Source organism: Callospermophilus lateralis, chromosome 13 (genome assembly GCF_048772815.1).
Source record: "Callospermophilus lateralis isolate mCalLat2 chromosome 13, mCalLat2.hap1, whole genome shotgun sequence".
Classification (NCBI taxonomy): domain Eukaryota; kingdom Metazoa; phylum Chordata; class Mammalia; order Rodentia; family Sciuridae; genus Callospermophilus; species Callospermophilus lateralis.
The window spans coordinates 92,464,924-92,478,931 of NC_135317.1; the positions used below are offsets into that span (position 1 = coordinate 92,464,924).

A 14,008-nucleotide genomic window follows, 5' to 3' on the forward strand; every position below is an offset into this window, starting at 1 on the left:
TGTATATTGCTTCCACACTAGAGAAAGGTCAGAAAATTCTAAATCAGACCATCATAAATTTGGGGATCACCTATAGTCCTACTTTTCCTTCCCAACTTCACTTTGCCTCCTCCACTTTCCTAAATTGTAGGCTTTGTATTCACTCATCTACCGTGTGAAGTGTCCCAGTGAAATCATCCGACACTGACTTCGCATTCTGAACACATCATCAAAACCCCCATGTTTTTCAGCCTCTCCACTGTCCTTTCTTGAGAATGAACTCATTCCCTTTCAAGTCATGATCATGACTAAGCAACAAAGAAAGCCATCAGACAAAATTAGAAGAATGCCCCAGAAGCCATGAAACATGGCTATTTTTGAACAATAATACTAACTTCTAAATAAAGATGGCAAAGTAAAACACAGCATAAATCTAGAGGCTCAAAGTATTGGCCAACACAAACTTGGTTCATCCAGAGAAATTAAGAATCATACTCTTCTATCTGATTTCAAAACCATGGCATTTTTGTGTTTCTTTTGAAGTAGGCTACTTTGTTTATGCAAAACACACTAAATTCTGAAGATTCTCCATCTTTCCACTTGAAAATAGGCTAGTGTGACTCAAAGCCACGTTTGATAAGCTCAGGAATGAGTGATTAAAACATTCTGAACTATCTCTGAACAATGATCACTAAATGTAAAGGCTCTACCTACATTTAAATAACATACTTACTTTGGTCAGTAATTTCAAACAAATGAGTAGATTTAATCTTCAGTAAAATCATGTTCACAAAGCACGTAAAACATGTTTAGTTAAATCTGCTGTGTTGCAATAATAATGAGACTATCTAATATTTATTTAGTGATTTCTGGGCCAAACACGTGTCAATACTTTCAATGTATAACCTATTTAACCACAACCCCAACCCTGCATACTTAGTACTACAGGAAACCCTGTTACACAGATGAGGATTCATGCCAAAGAGTAGAAAAATATCACATCTCGTGTCACACAGCTAATAGATAGCAAATCTTGATTCCATCCCAGCAGAGGTCCTCTGACTCTGAGCCTGGGGTGGAAGGCAGCAGGCCGCACAGCTGCTCCCAGATGACAATGACCAAGCTCTCTAAACTCTGACTGCAATGCACACGGCCTAGCCTAGATGTGTAAATACCCGCTGGAAAACAAAAACCCGCGACTCCCACACTAAGGTTGACCTTCTCTCTCACAAGAATCCTAAAATGAAGTTGAGTGATAAATCCATTGAAGGAAGAGCTACATCCACTGTGAGTTCCTCTTTCTAACTTCAGCCGACCCTCACCACTACTAAGCAATCTTTCTATTCAACTCTGACTGACACAGTGAAGTTTGAGCTCTGCTGCCCTTCCTCCAGTCACCCTGCATCCCCTTGCTGGGCACTTCCACAGATGCAGCCACCACTAAGCTGCATCTCCCTTTTTGTTTTCAATATCAACATTCTCTGCATCTTGACCTACTACCTTTTGGCTTGCTAATGTTTCTGAGGAACAAACCAAACCCTGTTTGCTCTCAGCTCCCCATTACCTTATCAATCCACTTTCCATGACTCACTGTTATCACTACGATAACATCCAAATTCCCAGGTCTTGCGTTCCAGTGCTGCTATGGTCTGATCTTACTATTCTTCCTCCCTCTACTCCATCACACTTGTCTAGACACCGTTTCCTGAGCATGGTCTGTCCATTCTAATCCATGACCATCAGGCTGTTCTGATGGGAACTGCTTTCCTCCCCTTCGGTGACTCAGTCCAACCACATCCTTTCTTCAAGAACAAGTTTAAACCTTTGATGTCCACTGTAACTCACAATGACTTGCACCCTCACTCCTACCTGTACCTCTCTCGTCTTATCTCCTTTCAGTCTCCCACTTCTCCTTCTTTATATTCCATCCATACTCCCCTCCTTGTTGTTAATCAGCATAACAGGCAACCGAGGCTTCAGGGCTGTATTAGTTATTTTCCATTGGTATAACAAAATACCTGAAACTGGGTACTTTATTTTTTAAAAAATGGATTTGTTTACTTAACATACAGTTTTGGAGGCTGAAAACCCCAAATCCATCAGCCACATCCATTAACCCTGTGGTAAGGACCTTATGGTAGATAGCATCACAATGGTGAAAGTGCATGTGAGAGGGAAAATTCACATAAGACAAGAGACCAGAGAGTCGGGAGGGGCCAGTCTTGTCCCTTGCTATGCTCTCCCCAGAATAACCAACTCACTGTGCAAGACCAACACCAATCCCTTCCAAAAGCAGCACCCCCAATGGCCTAATTACCATGAGGCCCCACTTCTTAAAGGCTCTGCCACCTCGCCAATACTACCACACCAAAGTTCCAACACATGAACCTTTGGAGAACACACTCAAACCTCAGCGAGGGCCTTTCTACTTGGAGTGTTCTGCCCTAAGACGCCCCAGAGGTGCCTTTGTCAGCCACATTTTTTGAAACTGCTCATGTGAGTCCCCTTCACACACATTTGCAGGCTCCCTCATTTTCTTTCCTAGGTTCATTTAGTAGTTGTCACTATCACAATTTAACAGAAGTATCTTGTACTTACTGAGCTTGCTTTTCATCTATTTCACTAAAAAGAATATTAGTTCCACAACAACAGGGATTCTTACCTGTTCACTCCAATGCCTATGAGTGTCTGCCAAATACTGGATGCTTAATAGTGTTTGTAAAATACATGAATGAATGTGCTTTCATCATTCTCACTGCACACATTGCCCATATTATTCATTTGGCACTTAAAATTATCACCCATAAGCCCTGAATACTACTTAATGATATGCTAAGTGTGTGGGAGTCCACTATTTCTGCAACTTGCTTTTAAATGCATCCAAAATGCAAAATGCATTGGTGAGTGACTAGATGGAGAAACAGATACAAGCAAATAGTGCAAAATGTTAATTGCAGGATGTATGTAGCAGTTACATGGTTGTTCATTATAGAAATACTTCAATTTTTTGTTTGAAAAAATTAATAATAAAACTTGGGGGAAAACCCTTAACACTTTAGAGAGGCCTTCTCTGACTATACAAACTTCAGTTGCTAACGAATTGTTCTCTCTGTTACATCTCTCTATTGTATATTTTTTCATAGTTTTTGTTGTTGTTGTTGTTGTTTGTTTTTGGTACCAGGAATTGAAACCAAGGGTGCTTAACTACCGAACCACATCCCCAGCCCTTTCATTTTTTTTATTTAGAGATAGGGTCTCACTGAGTTGCATAGGGCCTTGCTAGGTTGCTAAAGCTGACTTTGAACTCATTCACAGTTCTCTTGTCTCAGCCTCATGAGCTGCTGAGTTTCCAGGTGTGCACCATGGTACGCATGGTACGCACAGTATTTTTTACTAGCTGGTGTCCTGTGATGGTTCTTTGGCTCATCGTTGCCTCTCTACCCTCCCTAATTAGAATGTGATTTCCCTGGAACTAGGATGCTGCTAGTATGTCCTCTGCTGTTTGCTCTTCACCTACAATATTGCCTGGAACATAATAAGTGTCTAATAAAAAAACTTCTTAAGTAAATAAATTAATGAGCAGATACATTGTAGAACTGCTTATTGCATTATCAGTTGACAGAGGAATATCCACTTTCCAAACAAATTTTCAGTTTTTTGAAATGAAAAGTTTTGCAACTTTCATAATATCTAGCAAAGTTTTAGCAGCCCAATAAAGGTTCACATTCTTTTCATAATAATAAATAACACAAGCTGCTGACAGGTCAGTACTTTGAAGTTGCATAACACTATGTAAATGAAAGACTCCTATTCTTGTATTATTATTATTTAGCTTTCGTGTCTGTAAAATGGGAAAAATTTAAAAGCTTTTTGGTGAAGAGAGTCAAATGAAAATAAGGTAATTTTTCTGGATCATGGAATTTTATAAATGCCAAAGAAGCTAAGAAATAATTTAACCTAAAACTTCTTTTTAAAAGAATATGAAAATAAGACTCAGGGAAAACAAATGCCAATTCAAACATCTGGAGGAAGATTATGAACAAAAAACAAAATAAGAATCCAATCTCTAAATTCCTAGTTTTTACTGTAAGTGCGGACAGCAGGCCCCTGGGAATTGGCCATCTCCATTTGGAGGCTCTCGTGGATTCTCCAGCAGCCTCCTGGCCAGAGAGATCACCCTGTTGACTTAGTATTATCAACTTTCAATATTGTCTTGGCTTGAAGCATTTGTTCTCCCTCCCCTAAAGCCAATTTTTCTTTTTTCTCTTCCAGATTGCCAGAAGCACCACTGAGTCCTGAGTCTCTTCTCCCATTGGCCCTTACCACCTGTTTTTCTGCCGCTCTGAGTGTTGTTGAATTGACAGCCCACTTAGGACAGAGCTGGGGAGGCTGCACAGGGTACCCCCCATGACAGAAGGAAGACCCCAGGTCCCTCCACTCAGCCTCCACACATCTATCATTTTCCAAGGACCACCACAGCTCACCAACTGAAAGAACTGTCATTCAGAGACAAATGTGAAAGGACTATTGGGCACAGAGTAATGAAGGAAAGACGTTTGGCCAACGATTTTCTCAGGCGCATTAAAGAAAATAATTATGTAAGCTACTTTAAATGCAGGAATGTGGAAAGCCTATGTAAAGCCTGAGGCTTATATACTTAACCAAAGGAAATGACAGAAGAAGAGGAACTGCATTTTTTTTCCACAATATCTTCTCTCAAATCAGTTTTTGTATTATGGACTGAAGTGCAGAAAAGTAAAAAATTTCTTTGGAAAGGCTACACCTTGCTTACAAAATCCACAACAAACATTTACTGAGAACCTTCCCTTAGCAACATGCAATGGGTAAGGCCTGCGGATTTCAGCCTGTGACCACGTGTGTGCTCTTTCTCCTGGGTTCCCCACCGAGGACCTGCCAAGCCCTTGAACCGGCCCTGCCCCATCTTGCTTTCTTCTTTCAGGATGCCACACTTTTGCAATTTCTTCTGACTGGAATGCTCATAACTACTTCTCTTCCTGCTGCAATCCTATTCTTTTCTCAAGGTATAACAACAGTAAAGAAAAGCAAAAAGCATTTATGTAGTACTTAATATGTACTGTGCCAGGCACTGTTCTAAGCACTATATGTATGTATGCTTATAGCATATACAGGATTTATATATTGTAATCAGTTATTATAAACATTTAATATACAATGAGCTGAGCTCGGTGGTACACACCTGTAATCCCAGCGGCTCAGGAAGCTGAGGCAGGAGGATTGCAAGTCCAAAGCCAGCCTCAGCAAAAGCATGGCACTAAGCAACTCAGGGAGACCCTGTCTCTAAATAAAATACACGTACATCCTGCTATTAACATTTTGCACTATTTGCTTGTGCCTATATCTCCATCTAGTCACTCATCAATCCATCTTGCATTTTGGATGCATTTAAGAGCAAGTTGCAGAAATAGTGGACTCCCAAACACTTAGCATATCATTAAGTAGTGCTCAGGGCTTATGTATGATAATTTTAAGTGCCAAATGTATAGTATGGGCAATGTGTGCAGTGAGAATGATGAAAGCACATTCATTCATGTATTTTACAAACACTATTAAGCATCCAGTATTTGGTAGACACTCATAGGCTTGGAGTGAACAGGTAAGAATCCCTGTTGTCGTGGAACTAACATTCTTTTTAGTGAAATAGATGAAAAGCAAGCTCAGTAAGTAAAAGATACTTCTTCTAAATTGTGATAGTGACTAGTGCTAAATAAACCTAGGAAGGGAATTATATATGACTACATAATTAATATATAACGATTTAAAAGTATATAGTCTGTGCAAGGGTGACACGCAAGGGAGACTTGGAAAAAAAAGAGTGGTCAAAATAAAAATAAATAAAAATATGTAGTTATATTGCACATAATATATTTTATCAAATTATAATTACATTCATATTTAATATTCATATATCATTACATGAATATATTACATATAAATAAATTTAACTTATTTAATGGCTATTAAATAACAATTTTAGTAATGACTCCCCTATAAGATATTATCTCCATTTTACAGATGAGTAAGTGAGGTACAGAGGAGTTAACTAATAACAGGATGAGTGACAGAGATGGGATTTAAACAAATAGGCCGGATTAAAGTGTTAACCTTTAGGTTCCCTGCTTAACCTGTTCAAAATCATCCACTAATATGCAGCCACCCTGGGCCTCCCCACACTGCATGCTCTTTCTTTTTCTGTCTCCTCCCTGCACTCTACACACACCTTACCAATATCTATTTCACTGCTTGGTAAATTGTTTTTACCACGTGGGGTGGGCCTCCTCTCTGGGACTTCTCATTTCAACCCTTACTGTCACTTCCACCCCAGCTGAGGACGACTAAAGGAAGAACTTCCTATACATTGTTGTTTACATTCCTTGCCCAAACACAATGGCGGGTACATGGGAGGTCTTTACCAAATGTTTATGACATGAGTCAATGAAATCGCTTTAAAAGTGACAGCAGGAATGTGAGGAGGGTACCTCTTGGCAATGCACAGGAGTTACCGAAAGGTAGAGTAGTAGCATGTCCTCAAAGTACCTGGGTGACCAGCCTGCAGGGTGAGGGAAGACCCCTCTGGGCTTCAGGTGGTTCCTGAATAGGTCCCCATTTATTCCACAAGCATAAGCCGTGTATTAACTCTGGGCATGTGTACCCAGCCTTTCAGGTTTCCTGACCTATCGGATTTTAATTCACAGCAGGAAGATGGAAACTTGAGTCCCAGTGAACACCACAGATAATTACCATGGGGAATGAAGTGGGGATGGGTCATCTGGTGTGGTAACAGGAAGCAACATGGAGGAGGTGAGAGTGAAGGGACAGGCAGGTTTTATGAGTGGATGAAGCACCCGCAGTCAGTCCAAGGCTGACCAAAGCCAGTGTCTCTTCCAACAAGAAGACCTCGACATGTTCACCAGCCTTTCACATTCCACATGCTGGTCTACCCACAAGTTTCATTTCTCACTATAAACTCCCAAGTTAGTTTCTGATAGAATTCAAAACCCAGTGAGTTTTTTCCGTATAAATAATTATCCTAAGTTTTTATTATTCATAAATAATTATAAAAATTTTAAAAATCTAGCAAACCTGTAAATACAAAGATAACAATTAATCTGGAACATCATCCATTCTGATGCTTCACTGCTTTAGCCTTAATTATTTTAGAATTATTTGAGATAGAACTATTCCTCCATATAGGATTACTTTGTTGTAATATACGTAAATAGCAAATTTATGTGTGTTTATAATAATAGTAAATACACATATAATATAGTAATAAGTAATTTTAGAAGAGTTTGGGTTTTCCAGAATTTTTCTTTGAGTTTGCTACTTGTTCTTAGTCATTCTCCCCTCCTTCCTCTCTCTCTTCCTCTCTCTCTCTGACTCATTGTTATTCCTCTCAAATTTTGTACCTCCCTTTATCATCCCAAATGATTTGCATAGGCCCAGAGATGTAGTTCAAGATATTGCTTAATCTTGATGTTATTGTTTGAACAAGCAAAGAGATTAATGCCTATGTTAGGTTTTCATTGCTGTTATAAAACATCTGAGAAAACAACTTAAAGGAGCAAAGAGGTTTTAGTCCATGCTCTGCCAGTTCCAATGCTTTAGGACTGAGAGGCAAAACATCATGGCAGAGGGCTGTGGCAGAGGAAAGCTTCTCACATGATGGCAGCCAAGAAGCAGAGAGAGAGGAAAGGGCCTGGACAAGACAGAGTCCCCAAGAACACACCCCCAAGTATCCACTCCCTCCAACTAGGTCCTACCTCCTATAGCTTCTACCACCTCCCAATAATCCATTCAACAATGAATCCCTCAGTGGATTCATCCATTAAAGAGGTCACAGCACTCATGATCCAAATACATCCCCAAATTCCCATTTCTGGACATTGCTGCATTAGGGACCAAGCCCTCAATAATGTATGAGCCTTTGTGGGGAATTCCATAGCCAAACCATAATAATGTCTCAGTAGCATTTAGAGTAGTACCTCAACCAACATTTATAAGTATCAGAATAAGAAAAGTTTCGGACAGGAACTAAAAAGTTAAAAAAAAAAAAAACCTAAAAATTCTATAAATAAATTAATACAATTTTAAAAGCACTAACCCAGATTTCTAAAACAAATAGATTTTTTTATCTGACATTAGGTTTAAAAAAATTCTGCTGCATTACATACTTGGTTGAAAATAAAAGGAACTTCTTTTTTCTCTCCCACTTTCATGGAAGATATAGGAAATGTTGCTGTTCCTAGAGTTTCATCCATGACATAATTGGCATCCATTAACGTGACCTATAAAACAAAAGATAGAACACGTAAAGTTTCCTGGGGATCTTTGGAAATTATGTCTAAAATCTCTACTGATGTTTATAGGAAATGAAAGTTTTCAAATGACAGTTAACTGTCCCTTGAGGTCCTCATCTCTTTCTTTTCCAGTTCTAGGGATTGAACCCGAGCCCTGGCCCATCCCGTGAGAGGCAAAAACTCCATCACTGAGCCATGCCCCCAGTCCCCTGAGGTCCTCAAGATCAACTTCTAACAATACTTTCTTCTTCTTCTGAATACTATATTTTCTGATTAAATAACAAAGATTTTTTTTATATATCCCTAGTTGTTCCATTAAATTGTAATGTTTTAAAAAATGAAACTTAATTCCCTATTTTGAAATGAGAAAGGAACAAACATTTTTTAAAAATCAACATAATTTTCTTTGGTGGAAAATCTATTTTATCTTATTTTAAAGGCTATTGAAATATCTTTATTCTGTTGTACAAAGAATTCCCTTCCTGATAACAGAAAATAAATTTTCTCCCAAGTATGGGAGAAGGATAGAAGTCTCCCCACCCTCATTCAGCATCTTGAATTTCCCCACTGGATGCTCATAAGACTTGATGGCACATCTAGAAGGTGGTCTACCCTGCTGCCAGCTTGAGTCCCATCACTTAACTGAGGCTAAAGAAGGGAACAGGAGAACAAACTGAAGCATGTCTCTCTACATGAAGGATGGCCTTCTAAGAACCCCCAGATGATTTACCTACCTCCAAAATATTTTCCTGATTAGGATCCAAAATAAATTCAAAGGTCTCATTCCACACAGGGTTGATGTCATTATTGAAGTGTCTTGTTCTCTTCCTGCCGTCAGGGGTCGTGGAGATGAAAAGTTCCACATAGGGATCTGGAGTGTCAACTATGGGGCAGTAAACACAAATGAGGAAACAAAAATGAAATTCTTCGTTCATAACTTGTTGTTATTAATATATCTTGCCACATTCTTTCTTCAGTGATTCCACCAAATCCTTTACCATCTTACAGCATTGTACACACTATAGTTTATGGGTGGAATGATGCATCTATCTTTTCCTACAAGACTATAAACACCTTGAGGGCAAGGATCCTATCTTCAGGATCTAGCAATGGAAAGCAACTGTAGTAATAGTGAAGGTCTTCTAATTCAAGGACTTGACTTTTTTGTTTAACACATTTTTTCTTACATGGTCATTTTAATTAATAAGCGCAAAAACCAATAACTAAGAGATGGCTACTAGAAGCTGTGTTAAGCACTGTGCATACTTTAGTCTCATTTAAACCCCATAGGATTGCTGTAAGGGAAGTACTTTATTTTAGTATTGAAGCAACAAGAACTGAGAGATGTACAATATAACCGCGTCACACAGCTACTAAGTACCAGAGCAAGATCTTCAACTTGCTGGAGTCATCTGACTTCAGCAATGTTCTTTGGAAGACATCTTGCTCCTGGGGAACAAGAAGAGCAGGAGGTATGGATTGCTATGGAATGAGGAGCTGCACATGGAGTTTTGGAAAAAAGGAGAGAAGGGAGAGAAAGTAAGAAGAAAATGAGCAAAAGAGGTGACAGAGGGAGAGAGAAAGTGGTACCTAGGTTCACACAAATACAACACAAGAAGTGAAAGCAAAGGAAAAACAGAAATAATGGCTTCCTAAATATTAGTTCTCAAAGTAAAATTTTATTTTTAATATACCTTGTGCTTCAACAACTATGGCCATCTAGTAAGAAAATCAATACCCTTCACTTAATTTTTTAAATACTACTCATAGTTCTTCTATATAGTCATCAGATTCTTTTAAATTGTGCATTTAAAAAAACTGAAAGTAGGAATATCTGCAAATGGAATACCAGCATTCAAAACTGTCATTTATTAAATTTTCCAGTCTGGAGCTCATTGGTCAAGGGTCTCCAAAGTGAGAACCACTTTGCCCGGTGAAAAAACAGAGTCCTGATCCTCCTTCCCCAAGACCCATAATCAGCACACCTACAGTGGAACGAAGAATCTTCATTTGTAAGTAGTCTGACATTGGTATGGGCCATATCTAGTCACACGTTTGATATTTTAGAGAAATAGGCAATTGTTTCAGTTTCTAACTTGATGCTTATATTCTCTACAGGACCATGAAAGACAAACTATAATACAAAAAGAAGGCTGGTTGGGGAAAATGGGCCAAAAAGAGGTTCTTCTATATCTGCCATCAGGAGATGGTTGCTCCTTTTTCTTGGCCATGTTTCTGCAACATCTCCAGTGCTCAGGACTGCACCAGAAATAAAACTACACATTTGGGATGGCAGATGGCAGAAGATTATAAAAAAGACCATGTTTTCCCTTCTGGAGTACAAGTAAATATATGTAATTTTAGAATATTCAATTAATATTTCAGATTAAACATAAGAAAAAATTATATACAGCTCCTCCATGCCATGGGGCTGGTTCTTTCTCACTTTCCCAGAAATATTAGGAAAAATCAAAGGCAAGAAAATTCCATCCAGAATATTAAAACTCTGCAGGCAGGGGAGGTATGCCATTCCTTCAACAAATAAGTGCTCTCTAAACGCTAGGAAACTGTCCATCAAAAAGTAATTTGACTTTGATAAGGAGTTGAGCCCTAACCTGCAAATTTGGACTATGAAAGTGAGTCAAATGCAAATTTTAAAAGCAAGGTAATGGGAAACAAGCAGATACACTACCCCATGACTAGTAGCTCAGTCACTCAGCCCATTACATACAAATTAGGTCAAATAGTAGGTGGGGCAATTGCCCCTTGAGGCTTGATGCTTATTTGAATCTCTGAGGAAGAAGGAGGACAGGTTTTCTTAGACCACACAAAGAAGGGGAAGCAAAGAGTTCCTTGGAAGGAACCAGATAGGAAAAAATAGCAGCAAAATAAAGGGACATGTGTCAATCCATGATAAAACTATCTTCTCAGCCAGCTTAGGACTCTCAATGGGGATATACTGTAACACATCCTAACTCTATCAAAATGATAAAGACCATAAAAAAGAAGATACCTGAAGCATGTTTATCTGTCAAAACACCAACAGACTTTTTTAAGAATTGGAATCCAGTTTAACGCCATCATTTTTTACTCTTTGTATTTATTTTTATTTTCAAATAAAGTCAGTATCCTAAAATAATGGTCAAGAGGGACAGTTTTCCTAATTTCTCCTGTTGCTTCTTCAGCAAGAGACCTTAAAGTTAAGATGTCAGAGGGTGACAGAGGTTTGGAGAAGCACTCATAGCTGCAAACTCGATACAGCAATCTTGGCCAATCCTAACCTTTGCAAATTAAGAAGCAAAACTGTAGCCATGGTCAACATTACAGGATGAAAAGCAGTTTTAAAAGCCTAGTCTAAAAATAGATGATGGTATTAGATATCTGAGCTCACTTTCTCTGTCAATCTATAATCAGCATTGGCAAGGTCACAAAAAGAATTAGAAGTTTTGAAGAAGGAAAGTCCATTTGACAGGAAATACTCAGCCCAGTGCTTTAGATAAGTTCCTAGAAATGTATTAAGGAAAAAAGAAGAAGAAGAAGAAGAAGTACTGAAATGTAGAAAATGATTTTTTTTCCTCCTACATATTTACTATTTGGCTTTGTGAATTAATGCCTAAGGGGCAAGTGGTTATTGAGATACTAACTGGGCCTCACCTTGACTATTTCCAGCAAAACAGGTGGTGAAGCAAAGAGGTAATGTGTGGGCAGAATCTCTTACATCTCATTCTTTTATCTAAACCTTCACAAACAAAAACGATGGGGGTGTGGGATGCAGATCTTTTTTATTCCCATAAAGATGACATGAAACTACATGCACCAGAAATAGCTTCAGAATTCGAGGGTTGTAAAATTTACTCATAAACTTCAGTAGTTTAAGGAGTGCCTGCCCAAAGTAATAACAGGTCGATCTGTCATTTCAGCTTTGCCCAAGTAATATGTTTTGTGATTCATGATAGGAAATAATGGAAGCTTCAAACTCTTAATTACACTCTTCTAAATATTCTTCATTTGCTTTCTCAATTCCACCACACTCAGTAACTTAAACTCTGTAATATGGATGACCAGTCATGTGCTACCAGTCTTACAATAAATAATAACAATCACAACAAAAAAATCCCCAAGCGAGAACTGCCCTCAAATGCATACTCAAAATATCAGCATTCTGAAGAGCTATGACCCAGTGATGGTGTGCTAAATACAGAGCTTCTCACATTTTAGTCTACTGAATTACCTTCCCAGAATCATCTGCAATGCTTGAAAAATGAAAATTGAGATATACTCCATGTTTGTATAAATATGTCAAAATAGACTCTATTGTTATGTATAACTAAAAAGAACAAATAAAACTTTTTTTAAAAAATGCAAATGGGGGGCTGAGGATGCAGCTCAGTGGTCAAGCACTTGCCTAGGATGCCCAAGACCCTGGATTAGATTCTGGGCACCACAATAAAAACATTGAAATTCAGTCTTCTACAATCTTATTCTTCGGCATGGGCTTGAAAATCTGCATTTTCAACAACTTAATCAGGGGATTCTTTTACACACATATGAAAAACAAAGGCTTAAAGCATAATTAAGACTAATATCAGAACAAACTACAGAACAATAGTATAATAGCTCCCACAGAAACATTGTGGCTTGAAGACATTAACAGGCTTCTTGGCCTTCTGGCAGGCATGATTATGCCTGTAGACAAGATTAGGGACAATCCACCTAGTCACTTCTGTTCCTCTCTAGCCACTAAGTACATTTTCAAGTGTTATATGAAGACAAATTCAAGAATAAAGCAAAGGTGGGTGTGCACCTTGGTTTGCAACCTTTTTAAGGTGATGGGCTGATGATATTCAAATGTTACACATCAATTATTACCAAGCTAGAAATGCCACAGTGAAGACCAAAAACTGATAATTATTTGGTGAAAGAAATGTCTCTTAATACTATTCACAAATGTGGCGACTCTTTGGGAGCATTAACGATTTAGTGATAACAGCAATTAAACATGAAAAATTTATGGCATCTTTAGGATTGCTAACCTTTCAATACCCATGTTCTAAGCTAACTGAATTGCCGCCTAAACCCTAGAATACTGATGACCAGTACCACTGTAAATTCATGAATCTTAAAAAAAAAAAAAAATATATATATATATATATATATATATATATATATATATATATATATATAAATGTAAATATTTTAACTGAAGGAAAAAATACAGGAAGAAAAGTTGACAGATTGTAACCGTCTAGCTTGCTGAATTTTTATAAACTGAATTCATCATGACACCATCACTCAATTAAAAATAAAGAACATTACCAGCACTTTGGCATCTTTCCTCAAACTCTTTCAGCCTCCCCAACAAGAGTGACAACCACTCTGCCTTCTATCGGCATAGAATATGTTTGCTTAAGTTTTATCTTCATGTAAGTAAAATCAATTTGTAAAGTATACATCAGTATATACTTCTGGGACTGGTTTCTTTTGCTCACCATTTTAATCTGTATTGACATTTATAGAATAACATGTAAGAGAATTATCAGTTTTTTATATAGTCTTAAAAATACTCAGTATTGTCCTCTTACTGCTATGTGGCCCACAATACAAACAAGATATATGAAAATTTTTATTTCATTATTTTTTCCCTACATACAAACCAAAACACAAATAAAGCAACATGAAACAAAGAGCTA

The 14,008-nt window shown here is 38.0% G+C and overlaps 1 protein-coding gene across 1 annotated transcript in view; it reads right to left on the minus strand.

Annotated features, from left to right (window-relative positions):
• Pla2g4a (phospholipase A2 group IVA) overlaps positions 1-14,008 on the minus strand; it is a 127,457-nt gene that overhangs the window by 61,741 nt on the left and 51,708 nt on the right. The window contains exons 4-5 of the mRNA XM_076831495.1: positions 9,053-9,201; positions 8,193-8,306 (exon numbers count right to left, since the gene is read on the minus strand). Of these exons, the coding sequence (XP_076687610.1) occupies positions 8,193-8,306; positions 9,053-9,201 (263 nt within the window). The remainder of the gene's footprint in view (positions 1-8,192; positions 8,307-9,052; positions 9,202-14,008) is intronic.